The sequence below is a fragment of the Erpetoichthys calabaricus genome, chromosome 12 (genome assembly GCF_900747795.2).
Source record: "Erpetoichthys calabaricus chromosome 12, fErpCal1.3, whole genome shotgun sequence".
NCBI lineage: Eukaryota > Metazoa > Chordata > Cladistia > Polypteriformes > Polypteridae > Erpetoichthys > Erpetoichthys calabaricus.
In genome coordinates, this window is record NC_041405.2 from 1,257,330 (window position 1) to 1,275,385 (window position 18,056).

The 18,056-nt window shown below is 46.8% G+C and overlaps 1 protein-coding gene across 1 annotated transcript; it reads right to left on the bottom strand.

Moving 5' to 3' along the window:
• Positions 1-519: 519 nt before the first annotated feature.
• Positions 520-7,617, bottom strand: cabp5b (calcium binding protein 5b). The gene is made up of 6 exons (XM_028814789.2): positions 7,438-7,617; positions 7,254-7,284; positions 6,972-7,115; positions 3,511-3,620; positions 3,278-3,425; positions 520-855 (listed from the first exon to the last, which is right to left on the bottom strand). Exons 1-6 carry the CDS (start codon positions 7,498-7,500, stop codon positions 827-829), a joined length of 525 nt encoding a protein of 174 aa, XP_028670622.1. The 5' UTR covers positions 7,501-7,617; the 3' UTR covers positions 520-826.
• Positions 7,618-18,056: the final 10,439 nt, after the last annotated feature.

The following is an 18,056-nucleotide window of genomic DNA, read 5'->3' on the forward strand; positions in this document are numbered from 1 at the left end:
GCCAGCTGCAGCATTGTAGGTCTGCCCCCACGAGAGCCGAGCAGCCGGTGGTCTCGTCAGCAGCCCTCCCTGCTGTGTGTTAAGAGAACGCTTTGATCTGCTCAGAGACCTGCAGCACTGGGCGTTCATGTTCTCTCTCTGTTCTTTCCCCCTCCTTTTATCGGATTAACGCCGGAGCCGTATTTTTCGCAGAATTCCGGATTATGTTTTTAATCCACTTGAACTCGCCCGCTTCTAAGCAGATGTTTCAAACCAATTTGCTGAAGTGTGGCTTGAAAGACAAAATGCCGATTGCCAGTGAGAGCTGGACGTTATCAGTGCAGAGATTTGGATTATCTAGCCTGCTGCCGCCAGGGGGCCAGCAAACCCAGCTTTTCTATATGTCCCGCCCATATACATACCCCCCCCCAATTCAAATAACATTTCAAGTTTTGGTTTTCCATTCATTTACTAATCAAAGGGGGAAATATTTGAATAGTCTGCGTGATGATGAGGAGGTGGACGGTTGGGGAACACAGCTGGGTGAAACCTGGCTTCTTTATTGACCCTGGGGAGCACCCCTTACATTCTGGAGGTTTACTTTTTAAAACCGATGCAAGGCTTTGTAGCCTACATCTCTCAAAACAGTTCAGAAAATGTTTACGGAGAAATTACCGGAGCCATTGGGGTACACAGGCCAGCGTGCTGCCAGGGCAGGGTGCCATGGAAACAAAGGAAAGCTGCATTGTGGATTGATTTCAGGGCTCTTTGGTGTTTCCTCAGGAGATGACCTTCTTCTCTGTGACACCCCTTTGTCATCGTCCTCCTCCTCCATTGGTGTGAGAGGTCACTGACGGGACATCATTCGAACAAACTCTGCCCGGGTACAAAAATAGGCATTAGAATGTGTGAAGCCACCTGGCTCTGGTCTTTCAGAGATGAGTTCATTCTGGCAAACCACCAAAGTGTCTAGCATAGGACGGGTAGATAAGTGGGAGTGCGGCCAGTGTACTGAAGCCATTCACGGTGTGCTGTCGTGGTGGCACTGCTTCATGAACCGGCACTGCTTCATGAACCTCATGGTCTGCCTCAGACACCTGTATACAAACAGCATGGAACTTGACCAGGTATTCACAATGGTCTGCTTTAAATACCAAAGGGTTTTCCACAAGGGTTGAAAATGATAGGCGCTTAGCTGAACCTGAGAGAGGCGAGCTTTGGGTGGGCACGTCTGGGTGTTCTGTTGGTTTGAACAAATTCTTGGTTATCATGACGCCCAAGAGTGGGGAGGTTAGGCCGATGGAACAGTAAGAATAACGCACCCCCTCTGTATAGGCGACAGTGCTGTCATTAATAACATTACTAGGGGGTTCACCCCCTCAGCCTGTGCTATCCGCCAGCCACTGCACGTCTGTGCCGCTCGCATTATGAAGAGGGGGGCTGAACGCACGCCTAGAAGACGCAGTCACTCCTCCAAAGCCCCCTCTTAAATGGTGATACAATGGGACACAAATACGGTTTTCTTTTTTACCTCCTCTTTGCTGCCGCGTGATCTTCATCTCATGCGACTCTTTGAACATTTAAAAAGCCTCTACAGCAGCTCTCCTACTCTTTGTCTTTTATTTCCGGCCCCGGGCGTCGTTAACTCTTTTGTCACAAGGTTTCGTTTCGTGGGATGCAAGTTCTTGATATTTTTTAGTTAATAATTTAAAAATGGAATAAGAATCTGAAAATCTAACAACATCACATTAAAGTTCGATAAATTCTGAAAAGAGTGATACCAAACACATACATGTAGGTTTTAAAATAAGCCAGATTTAAAGTGTGACATAAAAAGTCACATAAAATCATTGCACTTTTATATATAGAGAGCAGATACAGCGCTTTACAAATCTGTCGTATCAAATTTTGCTTCCCTTATCTATTAGAATACATTAATACGTTTTATTATCACGGTGCCAGAGTGAGGGTGTGAAATGTGTTAGTCAGGCCTACCAGTATAACTACTACTATCACTAGTGGGCAGCGCCTTTCATATCCATCTGTGCTGTAATCACCTTCAATTATATAGTGCCTTTCATATGTGTTACAGAATGCCTTCCATCAATTGCATTCTGGTTCAAATGCCTGTTGCGTCTGTCAGTTGATTTATACGAGGGACGTTCAAAAATTTTCCTCATTTTTATATTTTCATTGGAAATGGTGAAGGAGGAGTAACTGGGTGTGAAAAAGTTGGCATGATGCTGGGAAAAATTGCGTCGTAAACGAAGGTGACGATGTAGAAAAGTGATGTCATTTGTCATCTTCTTCTTAATATATAGAGTTCAAAAAAGTGTGGAGACTTTGTGCATGTCCCTCGTATAGTGCCTACCCGTCTTATATGGTGCGTGTTTAATCTCTTTACCCGTTATAGAGTAACCTTCACATGTCTGTTGTGTAGAGGGATGTCCCATCTAATCATCACCTGCCTGCCTTATCTGACGTCACTTTTATCTTTTCTTTGGTGACTTTTTATACTTGTAGATCAGTTACAATGTGCCTTTGATGTCTGCCCGTTCTTTGCCTGTTTATTACGTGGTGCCCCTTACACCCGTCTCTCTGTTATAAAGTGTCTGTCACATCTTGTCAGCGACACAGTGCACATCCCGTCTGTCTGCGGTTTGTGACTTTTAACACGCGCCACTCTCTCTCTCTGGATATCCTCTCTTTGGTAGTACCTTTCATGTCATTCTGTTATATAGTGCCTTTTGTCTCTATCTGTCCTTAAACACTGTCTATCCAGGTGCTGCAGGGAGTGCTGACGTGTGGAGTGTTAGCAGACGTGCAGGTAAGACTACCGCTGTACTCCGTACATGAGACCGTATGGCTGCTCCTCTTCCTCCTCTTGTGTACTGCCTGTCCTGTCTATGAATCTATGTCCATATTACAATACATTGACGTTTATCGCCCTCTTTTCTCACTGGCACTCTCTTCTGTGACGCTATCCTAACTGGAGAGTCACTGGGCCCCCTACAGAAAGCCGACTGGGTGAATCCCCCGAAATTCCTGGGATGTTCCCAGCATGGACATGTTGGATTTTGTTGGGTGGAAGTGGTGTGGCCGCTGACGGAGAGTCGTGTGTGTGATCTGCTCGGTCAGCCCCCTCATCATCTTTGATGGTCAATAGGAGGGTCTGCCATGGCAGCCCACCAGAATGAATCCTCACCAGCCCCACCATGCTTCTTAACAAACTGCAACATTGTGTGCAGTGCCCACTAGATGCAGGTTGCCCACCACCATATTCCCGCTCTGTTCTCACCTTCAAAGTCAACTGTGCCATCTCCATTGTTGTCCGCTTCCCTGACCACGTCCTCGATTTCACGGGCGTTGAGCTGCTCCCCCAGCAGTTTGCTCATGGCGTGGCGAAGCTCTTCAATTGTGATTTCCCCATCTCCGTTGGCATCAAACTAAGTGGGTACAAAGCAGAGCAGCCTAAGCTAGCTGCCCATGGGTGGGCCGGGCTGAAGGGGAGCCCCGAGGATGGCCACTCACCTCTCTGAATGCGTTTCGCAGCTCCTTCATGCCAATCATCCCGGCCGTCTCAGCCAGCAGCTTTGGGCTCATCAGCTCGACAAAATCTTCAAAGTCCACCCTGCCACCCACTGGAAAGAGAAGGAGAGTAAGAGTAAGGAAGGTTAGCGTAGGAGGGTCTCCTGGGCTACTTGGGGAGTCAGGTGATGGCAGGAGTTTCATTTAGGTAATCGTGAGGCCCTGAGCAGGAGATAAGGAAGGTGCCCGTGGCGTGGAGCGCGGTCAGATACAACCGTCGTAAGAGTGGCACTAAATTAGACCCAAGAATGTTCAAAACCAGAATATCTGTGCCATGTTGGACCTTCTACCTCGACCTGTCACTTCTGTGATGTTTGTATTTCAAACATGAGATCTGAAGGAAGGATACTAAGATTTGCATGTCGCCATCTTTATGGGTGGGGCATAGCATGTCACATGACAGTCAACAGACATTGGAACAGGAACCGCTGTGGCCACCACCATGAAAAGTGAGCACAACATGGCCTTGAGGAACGTCACTTAGGGCAACCCTTAAAATCGAATAAGTTCAGAGATTAAAATCACTCGAGGTTTGTGTTGAGGCAAAAGTGGACAGAAAAAGCAAACAAATCAGCAGATAAAGAAGGAGAGGAGGAACCTGAAGAACAGCAGCCATAAGCAACAGAGTTGAGAGCCGCTCAACCAAACTACAATGTGGGCAAAGCTGAAAGTAAAACGACAAAGCTCAGTGGTCCTTCTGTACAGGCGGTCTGCTCTTATGAAGGGGTAACCCATTGGGTGACTCCCACGGCCCACTTTCACCCGCTCACGGCCAAGCCCAAGAGAGAGAACATTCCATGTGTCGTAAGACTGAGCGCCAACAGGTCTGGGGTGGCCGTTGGACCACTTTGTTGATGGGGGGACCGTGGCTTACCATTTCCACTTGAGCTGATTAAGTCCCTGCCCTTGGTGCAACCACCGCCTGTCACTCCTATCGACTGGTCAGCTTAGTGACGTCCTCAGATCGGTCACTCGTGACATCTGGCAGAGCCCCAAGAAGACGATCAGAGCAGACGAGTTAGGGGATGTAAACATTGTAACGAGGTTTCTGCAGGTGAACCTGCAGATGGGTCATTACTGAGGGCTGGCACATCTGCCTGACACCTTCTCCCTGTGCCAGTCCTGACCTGACACACCTCCCACCCACCTCCAGGGCTAGCACAGGAGCAATTGTGTGTTCATGATAATGGCTACGAAAAAGATATATTGATTAGGGTCCGATGGAACCTGACCCCAGTTTATCCCATACCTGAGGTTTCTGTTTCCGGTGGGCATTTCAGGAACAAAACCCCCACGGGTAACAAGAATGGACTGCCATTAAGGGAGCCTTTCTCTCTGTCTCTCTGACAAAGAGATTTAAAATGGAGCTTTGAGAAGTTGTTAGTAAGACCCAAAGGACTGGAAGCTGAGCGCTACGTGCCGCCATCTTTTATAGTGGAGGCGGGGTGGCTTACTGACCACACCCACACCGTCGGCAAAATGGCAAATTGGTGACCCTACCAGAATAGTGCAATGATGTAATAAACACTACAATGCAGTACCTTAATATGCATAATTTAATAAACCCTCACAATAATAATAATACCTAAAATACGATAATAGCATAAAGTAAACCCTGAAATATCCTAATGTGCATAATAAACCCTAACCATAAAGCTCAACAATGAAAATAAAAGCTAAAATACAATACCGTAATATAACAGACTCTAACAATGAAACTTAAAATGCAGTAACATAATTTACATATTATGTAACTGTACAGTAGTAATAAAACTGAACAGTAAAAGATTAAAATCCCTTATCACAGTGTCTTTTATATAATAAAATCTTACAGTAATAATAAAAACCTTAATGAACATACCCTAACATATATAATATAATAGACCTGAACAATAAAACTTAAAACACAATACCCTCATATATCTAATATTCTGTAACTTTACAAGAATGTTAAAACCTAAAATACAATACCGTAATATACGTAATATAACAGATGCTAACAATAAAACGTGAAATGCAGTAACGTAATTTACATATTATGTAACTGTACAATAGCAATAAAACCTAACAATAAAATTGTAAAATCCCTTGTTACAGTGTCTTTTATATAATAAAATCTTAATTACCATACCTGTACATATACAGTATATATATATATATATAATAAACCCGAACAATAAAACACAATACCCTCATATACTGTATCTAATATTCTGTAACTTTACAAGAATGTGAAAACTTAAAATGCAATACTGTAATATACGTAATATAACAGACGCTAACAATAAAACGTGAAATGAAGTAAAGTAATATACATATTATGTAACTGTGTAATAGTAATAAAACCGAACAGTAAAAGATTAAAATCCCTTATTACAGTGTCATTGATGTGATAAAATCTTACAATAATAATAAAAACCTTAATTAGCCTACCCTAACATATATAACATAACAGACCTGAACAATAAAACACAATACCCTCAGATATCTAATTTATGTTAAACCCTAAAATACAATTCCTTCCTTCATGTAATGAAGCCTTACCACAATCATAAAATCTAAAATCGAATACCTTCCTATTTATATATATTTATATATTTATATGCTGTATATCTATTTATCTATCTAATGTAATAAAACCTCCCAGTAAAACGTAAATCCCAATCCTTTACAATCCTCAAACCTGATGAGCATGCTGGTCATTTTTGATTTCTCCGAGCAGCAGACTGAGCCGAAGTGAGGGTTGATTCTGAATTTGGTTTTGGCTCGGGGGGGGGGGGGGGCACATTTCCTGCCCCTCTTCTCATTTCTGCACTTTCTTGTTCTCCCACAGGATTTCCTAGAGACCAGAGTGGGCATGAAGGGGGCTCAGGAGTCTGCCAGAGTCACCAACTGATGTCCCCAGTCAGACTTTGAGCAGGGGACACGGACGAAATGGAAAAGGTGGGTGAACACGGGGAGAATGTGGCCATCGTCACACAGGCATTAAGCCAGACTTGAGTTTGAACCCGGGTCTTTAGAATTGTTTGACTGCACCTCTGCACACTGTTTGGGGTTTAAAAGCCAAGTTTATACAAGTGAGCCCGAATTATGTGGCAGAATACGTGGCACTAGTGTCTGCTGGGACAGATGGGAGGAAGTGGGACGTGGACAGGGTGACCCGGTGGTGAATTCTGTTGCTGCTGGGGGAGATGGGGTTATTTATGCCAACAGATTACGTGAGTTGGCATGGGGGTTTGCCGTTCTAAATGAAGGATGGTGAAGGCGGAGGAATCTGGGGTTTGAGAAGATGAGCCGTGGTGATGTCAGATGAGTAGTTTGGATGGATCGATCGATGCCGGTGATGTGGGTGAGAGAGATGTGTGACAGAAGCACTTTCTACACCACATCGCCCACAAACTCACAGTTCATGTTGATCTGCTGGCTCAGCTCAATGAGCTCCATCTCGGTTGGCATGTAGCCCATGGTTCTCATCAGGTTGCCCAGGTCCTTGCAGGTGATCAGCCCATCCTTGTCCTTGTCAAACTCAGTAAAGGCTTCCCTTAGTTCTGGAGTGTGTGGGTGGGAGAGAAGAACATGGGGGTTTGGGTGGGTGGGTGGGAGGTTGGAAAGAGAGAAGTGGTCAACACGCTTGAGCCAAGCATGTGGCACACTCGTGCTGCCCACGTAGATCCCAGTGGTCTTACCTTCAATCTCATCATCTGAGAGCACCCTTTCCTGTAGGGAGAAATGAGGAGACAATGACTGGTGAGCTCCACCTTGGTGCACATCAGTGCCCCCCTCACCCCCGTAATCTGAGGCCGTCCTAAACTCGGCAATTTTTAGAAAGCATGGGAGCTTCTAGCGATTGCCCAACACGTGAAGTCTCACCGTGTGCTTCTCTGCAATGCCCTTCCGCAGGAAGATGCACGCCGGCCCATAGATGTTCTGCATGGCGTAGGGGACAGTGTGCCTTTCGGGGATGTGGAGACCTCGGTGAGAGGAGCCTCTTCTGCTCGTGCCTGAGATTTCCAGCACTCTTTCGTCACGGGACTCCAGATGAGGATGCTCTCCCTGATCTTGGTGTCCGGACAGCAGTCTCCCAGTTGTCGTCCCTATGGTGGGGGCAGGCAGTGGTCACCACCAACAGATGCCCAGATTCCCTCTTCTTCTTCTTCTCCTCCTCCTCCACCTCCGTCTCTTCTTCTGAGTTTCTCCGTCCTTTCCTTTTAGATGATAAGAGACTTATGGGCAGAGCATCTGGTCCAGCGGCGGCGTCAGCACTCAACTGCCTAGTGCAGCTCCACCTCGGCTCGGAGAGATCCCAGAAGCAGTGCAGCTCGTGTGGGTGGCGAGGGCAATGCCATGCAGGTGCGCTCTGCAGGACGAATGGGGCACGTGTGATGCGAGGGGACAGGCGCCTAAGTGGATTTTTATATAATCCCGCTTGTGTGTTATATGATCTCTTGTTGTCTCCATCACCCCATTCATCAGCATGTGATTAAATATTACACAACAGCAGCAGACCTGGCTTCAGGCTGGCCACCAAGTGGACAGATGGGCACATGGGGGGGGGAATAATCCGACGCCCCCCCCATTGATGTGACGGCCAAGGGCAGGCTCCTCTGAAAATAAGAAAATGATGGAGAACAGAAGAGGGGGCTGCAAGAGACTTATCTTTGGGGGGGGGCAGGGAGCAATCAACGGGGGGCTAATTTAGACTGTGGAACAGAGGAAAGGCAGACAGCAAGGGGCAGGGATTTGTCACTGGTGTCCTGTGCAGTACAAAAGAAGGGACCGAGAAATGGGGGGGATTCAGTACAAGAGGACTACTATAGACTGTGGGACAGGGGGCTGCGACCACAGAATGGGGAGCAGAGCAATTATGGGAGGGGGTGACTGAGACTGGAGTACAATTGGGGGTCCTGTTCAATACAAAGGTGGGTGACAGAGAGAGAAATATTAGGGTGACTGCAATAGTAGCGGTCAGATGTAGACGATGGAATGGGGGGCTCAGATCAACAAGAGACCACAGAATGGGGAGAAGAGCAATTATGGGGGGTGTATCTGAGATTTGACGCTGAAAGGTGGGGGGTGGGGGCAGAGAAAGAAGGATGAGTACTGAAGACTGTGGAATGAGGAGGGTCTTGGGTCAGGAAGAGAATCTACCCGATTTATTGGTTTGTAGGATCGCATGTCCCGTTTGGAGCATTCAGTGAAATTTACCCACCCCCCTCCCAAAAAAGATGATCAGAACGCACATCCACCTTAATAAAAGAACAAGGGGTTGTCTGTGTGTCCATCTGCTTGCTTTGTCTTTGCAGTTTCAGCAGAAACATTTGTACTAATAAAATGCCATTTCAACACATGGCACATCACAGACATTTGTTGTAGTGCATTTTATTACTGCAAGTGTTTGTGATGCTCCAGGACCTCCTTTTGCTTTCATTTCTTCATGGCAAGATGTTGGTGGAAATGTCCCCCTGAGACTGTGGTCCATGCTAAAGGGTACACACTTGTCAGCTGACTCTTCCTGCTCTGCCCACATCCCAAAGGGGGGTGCCATTGTGTTCTGATCCTGTGACTGGGAAGGCCACTGAACTGCTTTGTTTTAGGACGTGCTCCAAGTAACAACTAGAAGATGGGAAAACTGTGAGCATAGAGAGATGGACGCTGTCAGCACCAATACACAAATCGGCTGTGGCATTCGAGCAACGATTAATTGGTATTAACGGGTCAAAAGGGTGCCAAGAAAACACTCCCCACACCATTGCACCAGCGCCACCAGCCTGGACTGTTAACACAAGGCGGGTTCTTAATCGGTGACCACATTGACCAAGGCCACCCAGTGATGGGGGTACAAGCCCATCTACAAGCTTGTAGAAAATGGTATGTAGAGGGGACAATGACCTATGGCATCGGGGGGAGGGGGTGCTCTGGGTGGTCCACTATTTGATATTCTGAGGCCTGCATAGCGAATGACACATGCGAGCCAGGAAGTGACAAGCAGCGAAGTGAGCAACACCAGAAAGCAACTGAGACGGATTAAGAGGAAGGCAGCTGCCATTTGGACGTCTCCCCTCCTCAAGGACCGCCGCGGCTGGGATTGGGAAGTTAAAAATATTTTCTCATTATGTGTGAGGGTGGTCAACGTGGTGGGATTACCATGAGCTTTTAAAAAGCTACGTTTGATCCCAGAGATGAAAGGTTACATAAAGATGAATCCAGCGTCCTAATTTGATTATATCATTTTTACGTAAGCGCCAACAGTCAAAGCTACAGAGACGAGGAATCCTGCTGATCCTCCATCTATCCGGCTACTACTCCGACTCGGAGACAAGATCAGCGGCTAAAACCTGGTGGATTGGCTGAAATGGATACTCGCCCTGAGCCGCGACACCCTGAGGTTGCCAATTAATTTATAAGAAAACGCGGCGTGGTGGACAGGAGATGGCTGGCTGAATCACAAAAGATCTCAAAATCCAAACCGTGAAGCTCAGGTCTGTTGGCACTACGGGCAGTGTCGCTGTTTCTGATGTCCAGCGGTGGCTCTTCATTGTCCGCCCCTTCCACCTGCACCCGTGTCTGCCAGCGGAGTCAGCACTGGGCGGCCCCATTGGCTTCGCCTGGCAGGTTGTGCCCTTTGACTGTCCTGGCCAGAGGTCCTTGTGCAGTTCTAGTGGCACGACTGGCACTGCCCACTGGAGCCCAAGGTAATTAAACACCTGGTTATTTGTACTGTACCTGTAGACTTCCTGGCATACTGATGCCAAGTCATGAGTTATGGCACATTCTTCTCCAGGAGGAGGTTGATTTTTGTGTAAGGTGTGAAGCAAGTGAAACAGATGACCCTGCTGGCCCACATTAGGCTGCACAGACATAAGCAGACAGTCCAGGTGAGCAGGTTCTCAGCAGTGAATCGGTGCGGCCATTGAACAGTAGAAGCTCACCAGTCCTCTTCACCTATTGATTCCTGAGTGACATTTTCAAGGTCCTTAACTAGACGGGGCCAGGCCATAGTGACCTCAGGGCCTCAACGATATGGTCATGAAGTGGACGGGCGGCAAAGGTAGCTAGCTGGTCCTCATGAGACTGCATGGCACATGGTGGTTGTGATACCAGGACATTAATGAGGATGATGGTTACAAAAAGACTTTTAACGCCCATCAAGAAGGACATGGGATGTGCAGAGCAAATGACCCAATTTGGGAAATTACCGGGTGCGGCCCCCAATGGGGTGATGGCGGGGGGGGGGGGGGGTGCAGTGCTTGGGTTCTTTCCTTTCCTCTAATGGCGGCAGGTGTTGAGTATAATCACTGAGCTGCTCGCTCTTCAGGTGTGACTTCTCATTACGGCCCTTCGTATCCGCACGCGTGGACCTGCGGTAGAAATCCCAAGCAGTGCCAGCGTGCCACCCACGCGGTTCCCGAGGCCCGCCGGCGTAGTGGTGCGCGTGCCCGAGGGCAGCTCGCACATTTAGCGGGAATGCGCGCGCGTCTCGGCGTTTACGTTGGTTTGCTTGTTTGTTTATTGTTTAATAAGAAAACTGATTGTTTGTAAACGGCGACATCCGGGCAGCCCTGACATTCCCCGAATGAGTCCGGCGTGTGGCCACCAGAACAAGCGATAAAGATGCAAATCGTTACTTTTCTAATTAAGCAGGTTGTCGAGACATTTACTCCATGGCCTTCCAGAAGACTTGAAAACCAAAACACGTCCATTGTGTGTGATTTGATATTTAGACTGTGCGGTGTGTGTGTAAAGTGTGTGAGAAAGACGGAGTGCTAGGGGACGAGTCCGCCGTCACATCCTTATTATACAGAAATCGGGCAGGCTCGGGAACACTGAACACGTTTAGGAAATGGAAAGGCGAATGGGCCGATCGGTTTATTATTATCGCCGTGTCGGTCGGCCATTGTGTTACCGTTAGTGAACGGGCCGTCCTCTTAGGATAGGAATTGGGGAGTTGGGGACACTTTAAATTAGAAAGATAGACTAAAATATAGCAAACGCGTTTAAAAAACGGGATATCAATGGATAAATTGAGCAATCAATTTATTATTATTTACTTAATAATGAATTGTGGATTCTTTTTTTATAGATATATCGTGAATATTGATAGACTCAAATATACACATTTAGGCGTGGAAAATTAGTCAATGAATTAATCAGTTATTATTAATAATATATTATTTTTAATAATATATTATTAAAGTCAATGGATGGATCACTTAATTTATTTTGCATATTATCAATAATATGTTGAAAATTCTCATTATGCTCATATATAGTAAACACATTTAGAACTGGAGTGTTAATAGGTAAATCTTATTACTGTTTATTATATGTATAAATAATACTGTAGTTACCTTGTTTGGCTCAAATATACTGAGCCCTTAGAAATGGAATATTAATGGATCAACCAATCAATTTATCATTGGTATTATTATAATTAATATACAGTAATGATATTCTTGTTATATTCAAATATACTGAACACGTTTAGAAATGGAGTATAAATAGCTGAATCAATCGGTACGTAGTGATTATTATTATTAATTGAGCCGTAGTCCTTTTAGACTAAAATATACTGAAAGCATTTAAAACTCTTACTTTAACTCTTATTGTTGTTGTTATAATTAATTGTAATAATAAATCACAGACTGTTATTAGACTCAAATATATCAAACATGTATAGAAATGCAGTGTCAATGGATGAATGAATCGATTTGTTGTTATTATTGTTATATTGAGGGTCTGCATTGGACTGGCACCCAGTCCAGGTATTGTCCCTGCCTTGTGCCCTCTGCTTGCTAGGATGGGCTCCATCTGCCCTGCTCAGGGAAATGAATAAATGAAAACTGAGGACACCTGCTAGTCTCAAATATGTCGATGTAAATGACTGATCGTTCAATTCATTTGTATTGTAAGTTATTAATTAAGCAGGCAGGCTTGTTAGGCTGAAACACATTTAGAAACTGAATATTAAATGAAAACCCAACTGATCAATTGACTATTATCACTAGTAGATCGATGTGAAAGGCACTATATAATAATTTGATACAATTGTCCAGACTTACCAGTTACAAGCTCCCAGTACAGGATGCCAGTCATCAGCACAGCAGGTTGGCACACACCATCGTCATTATTTGTTGAGACATCCGACAGATCAGCTCAGTGCCACTCAAGACACACTGTGAACAGGACCACCTCAGCCAAAAGGGTGACTCATTATAGAGCTGATGTTAAAGGTAGGACCGACCTGCCATTGTGCCCCTTGGTGTAACGCAGTGGTCTCAGTCCATTACTGTTGGTGCCCCTCATTGCCCAGGACGGTAAGCATTCTGAGCCGGTAGATTGAGCAAGCCTTTTTAAAGGACTTCACTCTGCTGGCATCACCTGCACCAATGCCAATGACCCAGCACACTCCCCCACAGAAGATGGCACAGGCCACTACAAACTGGGAGAACACGTGTAAGAGTGGTCTGCATACGCCAAATGAGGCGACTCTGACTGAAAGGAGCCCAGTGGGACCTCCAGATGTCCTGGCAGTGCTGGGCACAAACCAAGAAATAACAATGGCCAAGCTGCCACTCCAGTTCAGGGTCTATCCACTGACTCGGGTCAGTTTAGAGCTGCCACTTCACCTCATCTGCATGTTTGGGGGGATTTGGAAAGAAAGCCAGCAGGGCCTGAAGGGAAACCCACACGGACAAATACCAGGCAGGAGATACAAATTCAGGATCCTGGCTGTGTAAAACAGCAGTGATAACCACTGTGCCACCTACTGCGTCCTCATCTCAAATTAGAAAGTGACAGGAGCAGGGAGATGATTGACACGATGAGTTAAGAGTCAGCCAAGCGGAGGCAACAGCAGAAAAGCCCAAGGAGGTGACAGCACCATGGACATGAGTGACAGCAAAGGAGGACGGAGGGCACAATGGAGTCAGCATCAGAAATGAGAGCAGTAAAGAGCAGCCAAGGATGGGGGTGTGGCTTCAGGTGATAGTGGGCGGGGCCTGTTAATGTCTGCCTCGTGCTTTTACAAACACAATGAAGTGATGTGCTGTACTTTGGACTGTCTTGCACTCTCCTGTCAATAGGGGGTGTGTCCCCTGGGGTCGTGACCCGCAGGTAATTGCATTGATGGGGTTAAAAGGTCACCATGTTTTCATCCAACATGCGGAAAACAAACACACTTGGTGCCTTTCTGCAGAATCTTTACATTTCTGAATTTTGCTACGTCTAAAGAGTTTGCTTCTCGTTTTGCTTTTGATGCTTTCGTTTTTCTATCTTTCGATTTTCTGTTTCTCTGACACGGCAGGTGACGATGGGCAGGAGAAGATTGATGGGGAGATTTAGGGAAGAGTGTGACATGGCAGAGTCGGTTTTAGTTGTGAGGTTCAGTTTAAGAAAACAAATTAAATAGCAGATGAATAGGTCAAGGGGCGGGGCTTTCATTCATAAAGGGCGGGGTCTCTTTCTGACCTGCTCATAGAGTACAATGCACAGTGCCAGTAGAGGGGAGTTGAATGACAGCTCAGATGGAGTTAACAGCGGAGCAGAAACTAAGTACGAAATCAGCAAAGCAAGGGGTGGAGCTTCAGGGCACACTGGGCGGGGCCTGCAAATGTGCTGCTCACCGAATAAGAAATCGAGGAGAAGTGACAACAGAAGAGAAGCCGACAGATGGGGAGATGTAGGAGACAGCAGAGTCAGCAGCAGCAGCAGCAGCCATGTGCAGCAGAAGTAAACATAAAGAAATGAAATGTCAGACTGAGACATCAGTGGGTGGAGCTTTAGGTCATAATGGGCGGGGTCTGCAAATGTTCGGCTCCTGAATTAAAAAGTGCAATGAAGTGACAGCAGAAGAGTGCTGATTGATGGGAAGACTTAGGAGTTGGCACGGCGTGGCAGAGTCCGCTTCACTAGTGCAGCTGATTTAATTATAAAGAAATTAAAAGCCAGACTAACAGATCGAGGGGCCGGGCTGCACTGGCATGTGGGTGGAGCCTTCTAATTGCTGCACCAAAAAGGGGCATCTGAGGGATTGTGTGACAGAGGGCACAGCGAGAACAGCATCAGTATGAGTCAGCGGAATGCCAATAAACAAGCGGAGCTCCAATCAAATCAAATCTGATGGAAGAAATACGGGACACTGACCAGGGATCAAGAGACTGAGGGAGAGCACCGGAGATGGCCCACTGGACCTCACAGCCCGACTTGTGCCCGCCGTTGGTAGGATACACAAGCTCAAGATGCATATCAGTGGGCGAACAACTGGAATAACTTGGAGCTCATCAGGTATTTCAAAGATAAAAGACTGAACAGCAAACCACATCCACCGCCATGATGCACAAACTGACAGGGGCCTCTGTTCTGTCATAAATGATCCCCATAAACCTGACAGAATCGGAAACCTTTGACAATAACTTAGATAAACGTGAACTAAAGCAAACGCGTCTCCTCCAAGTAACGTAACACTTTGTAAAGGAACATGTGTGCGGGTACAAAATCAGTTACGATAAAGGCCATAAGGGGGCACTGTGACCTGTAGCACAGTCTCCTGGGTATAGCGCCATGTCACAGCTCATAATGTCAAGTGCCCATCACAACCACTGGAAGAACATCAGCTGAGCAGGCGACACGATGTGTGAACCAGCAGACTAAAATAGAGGCCATCAAATACATAGAGACAGGGAAGGAAGGAAGGAAGGAAGGAAGGAAGGAAGGAAGAAAGAAAGAAAGAAAGAAAGAAAGAAAGAAAGAAAGAAAGAAAATGGACGTTGATAAAGATTTGAAAGGCATTATATAATAGTTACATAGATAGAAGGAAAGACACAATAGATAGATAGATAGATAGATAGATAGATAGATAGATAGATAGATAGATAGATAGATAGATAGATAGATAGATAGATAGATAGATAGATAGATAGATAGATAGATAGAAAGGCACTATATAATAGCTTGCTAGCTAGAAGTGAATGGCACTGTTAAACAGATGGATATGAAAGGTACTGTGTGAATATTAATAATACTAATAGTGTGGTAGGCAGCTGGATGTGAAAGGCGCTATATGTGTGATCGATATGTATGAATGGTTGTCTATATAATTTACAAACCTGACAGGCACTATATAACGGATAGATTAGCATATCTGGACTCCACACTGACTCCAGCTGCCCAGCCAGTGCCAGTTTTCACTTGCGTTGCAGGACCAAGCTGCACCATTAGGTGTCACCAGTGTACTCCAGGATTTGTCACTTTCTCTGGTGCCCCAGTGGACCCTGTTTTAAAAGGCAGTTTAAGACCCCTTTATCTCCCGCCCTCTTTCCATGTGTGGCGTGTGCCAGTGTGACGGGTTAGTCAGCACGCCCGTGTGAGCGGGGTGCGCGTTCACGAGGGGTTTTCATCTCGCCTCCCTGCCTGCCTGCAGTCTCTTCATTAATTCATCCTCACGCTCCTCTGCAACAATGAGCCTCCCTTCCTGGCTCTCATTCTTCTTTCTTTGCCTGTGAGGCCGCAGCACCATACATGTAGCAGCCTTTTTCTAACGCCCCCCCACTTCACACTTTTATGTCACTCTCTGCCTCACTACAGCCTGCCAAGTCTTCGTTCATTTGCTCCACATCCCATTCATCTTCGAGCTCCTCCGCAGCGGCCTGTCCAATCAGAGCTGCATCCTGGCAGGAGGGACCCTTCACAGACTGTCCGCCCTGCAGTCATGCCGCCTATTGTCACCAGTGGCACTGCATCACCCATCTGGCTGACCATGCCCACCCGATGGGCATTCCTCATACTGTATTTTAAGTACAGGAGGTTGAGGAGTTTTGTCGGCGGTTTGAATAATTTATTTTTGCCAGGAGGGTCCATGCCCCCCATCAGTTGTGGTACTGTTTCCCTGTCTTTGGATGTCTTTTATTTACATGGCGGTCCACGGACACTAATTTCCACCCCCATACAGATTATGTAATCATGGGGTCCACCCTTTTAGGGGTCTGTAGGTAGGTTCTGGGGGTGTTTATGCATATTCTTTTTGTATTTAGGGATATATGGCTGAAGGTTACTAGGGGGGTCCAAGCCTCCCAGTTATTGGTCATCTGTACGTCCATCTCTCTTGCTTACAGGGATGATGAGTTTGGGTCATGAGTGCAAGTCAGGTTTGTCCTCAGGGGTCCGTGCTTGTTTTGAAGATGCGGGGGCTCACTGCCGGCATGTTGGCAGGCTTGTTTCCAGTTCCTTTTCCGAATTCCGGACCTCGCATACTGGGAGGCAGTCTGTGTTTCACAGTTCCAGCAGGGGGAATTCCCAATCATGTTGGGAGCTCACTTTGGTTGCCTGGCAACGGCCTGAATGCAGGGTCCATTGATCTTGGCCGCTCACTCACTCGATTGGTTCAGAGAGTCTTGTCAAGGGCGGCGGTGGCAGGCTGAGGGGGGGTGGGGGGTTTCGTGTGTGCAGCGGCGTCTGTCTGTCCATTTGCTGCGATGCTAAAGTGAGATGAGCCCACTCAAGAATCAGCCACCTCTCCGCCAAACCCCCCTCCCCAATAAGGGCCTGCGGCACCACAAGCAGCTCTTATGAGCTCATTAGTCATTTTAAATCTCATTAAACGGCAGGCGAGGCGGCAGCCGCTTCATTAACGTGCCTCTACAGCTCTCCACGGTTGGAGAAGGCCAGAGATGCCCACACGCCCCGTGCTGGCACGTGCGCAAGGTGCCCACAACTCAGGTGGCTTTCAGTTAATAACACCAGCCCGGCGCCCGCTTCAAGCCAGGATGCTTCGCTCGCTCGTTCTGCCGGAGTGAGTAATTAACTCCGAAGAACAGAGGAGGGAGGATTTCGCTCCATCCGTCACCAAAGCTCTGCAGCTCTGTCATTAAATCCAAAATTACATGCGGAGACGGAGACAGCTGGATGGGGCGGGAGGGTCACAGTGCCAGAAATATAAAGATGCTGAAGGGCTGACCAAGAGGAGGAAGACGAGCTGAGTGGGATTAGACTGGCAGGGTGGGATGAGGAAGGACACTGGCGGATAATGTTGGGTGCTGGGGGTACCAAAAACGGGCACCATAGCCTGATGGGGAATGCAGGAAGAATTAGAGCAGACAATGGGAAAATGAGGAGGACTGCTAACAGGTGGAGCGGGATGCTGGCATACTGCTGGCATACTGGAAAAGAAGGCTGCATGATGGTGGGAGAATGGGGAAAGTGGGGTGGCCAGCTAATGGACCACAGTACCAATGCATTGGGGAGAAAACTGGGATTAGAAAAGAAATTAAGGAGACCACCAATACCATGGGTAGATGCAGAGAATGGAGAGGAATACTGGGAGAAAAGAATGGAGAGGAATACTGGGAGAAAATGGGTGGTTTAGAATGGGGGACCACCAATATGCATGGAAGGAATACTGGAAGACATGACAAGATTCTGGGAGAATGACAGGGACTGCTAAAGGCCTGAGGGGGGTACCAGTAGACCGATCAGAGGGAAAATTAGGGAAACCA

Bases quoted from the DNA above. Each gene is read 5' to 3' on its own strand.
- cabp5b (XM_028814789.2), bottom strand. From the start codon at position 7,500: ATGCAGAACATCTATGGGCCGGCGTGCATCTTCCTGCGGAAGGGCATT. The intron at 7,285-7,437 runs GTGAGACTTCAC...TTCTCCCTACAG, and splicing joins GCATTGCAGAGAAGCACACG to GAAAGGGTGCTCTCAGATGA. The intron at 3,621-6,971 runs GTGAGTTTGTGG...TTCTCTTTCCAG, and splicing joins CCAGCAGATCAACATGAACT to TGGGTGGCAGGGTGGACTTT.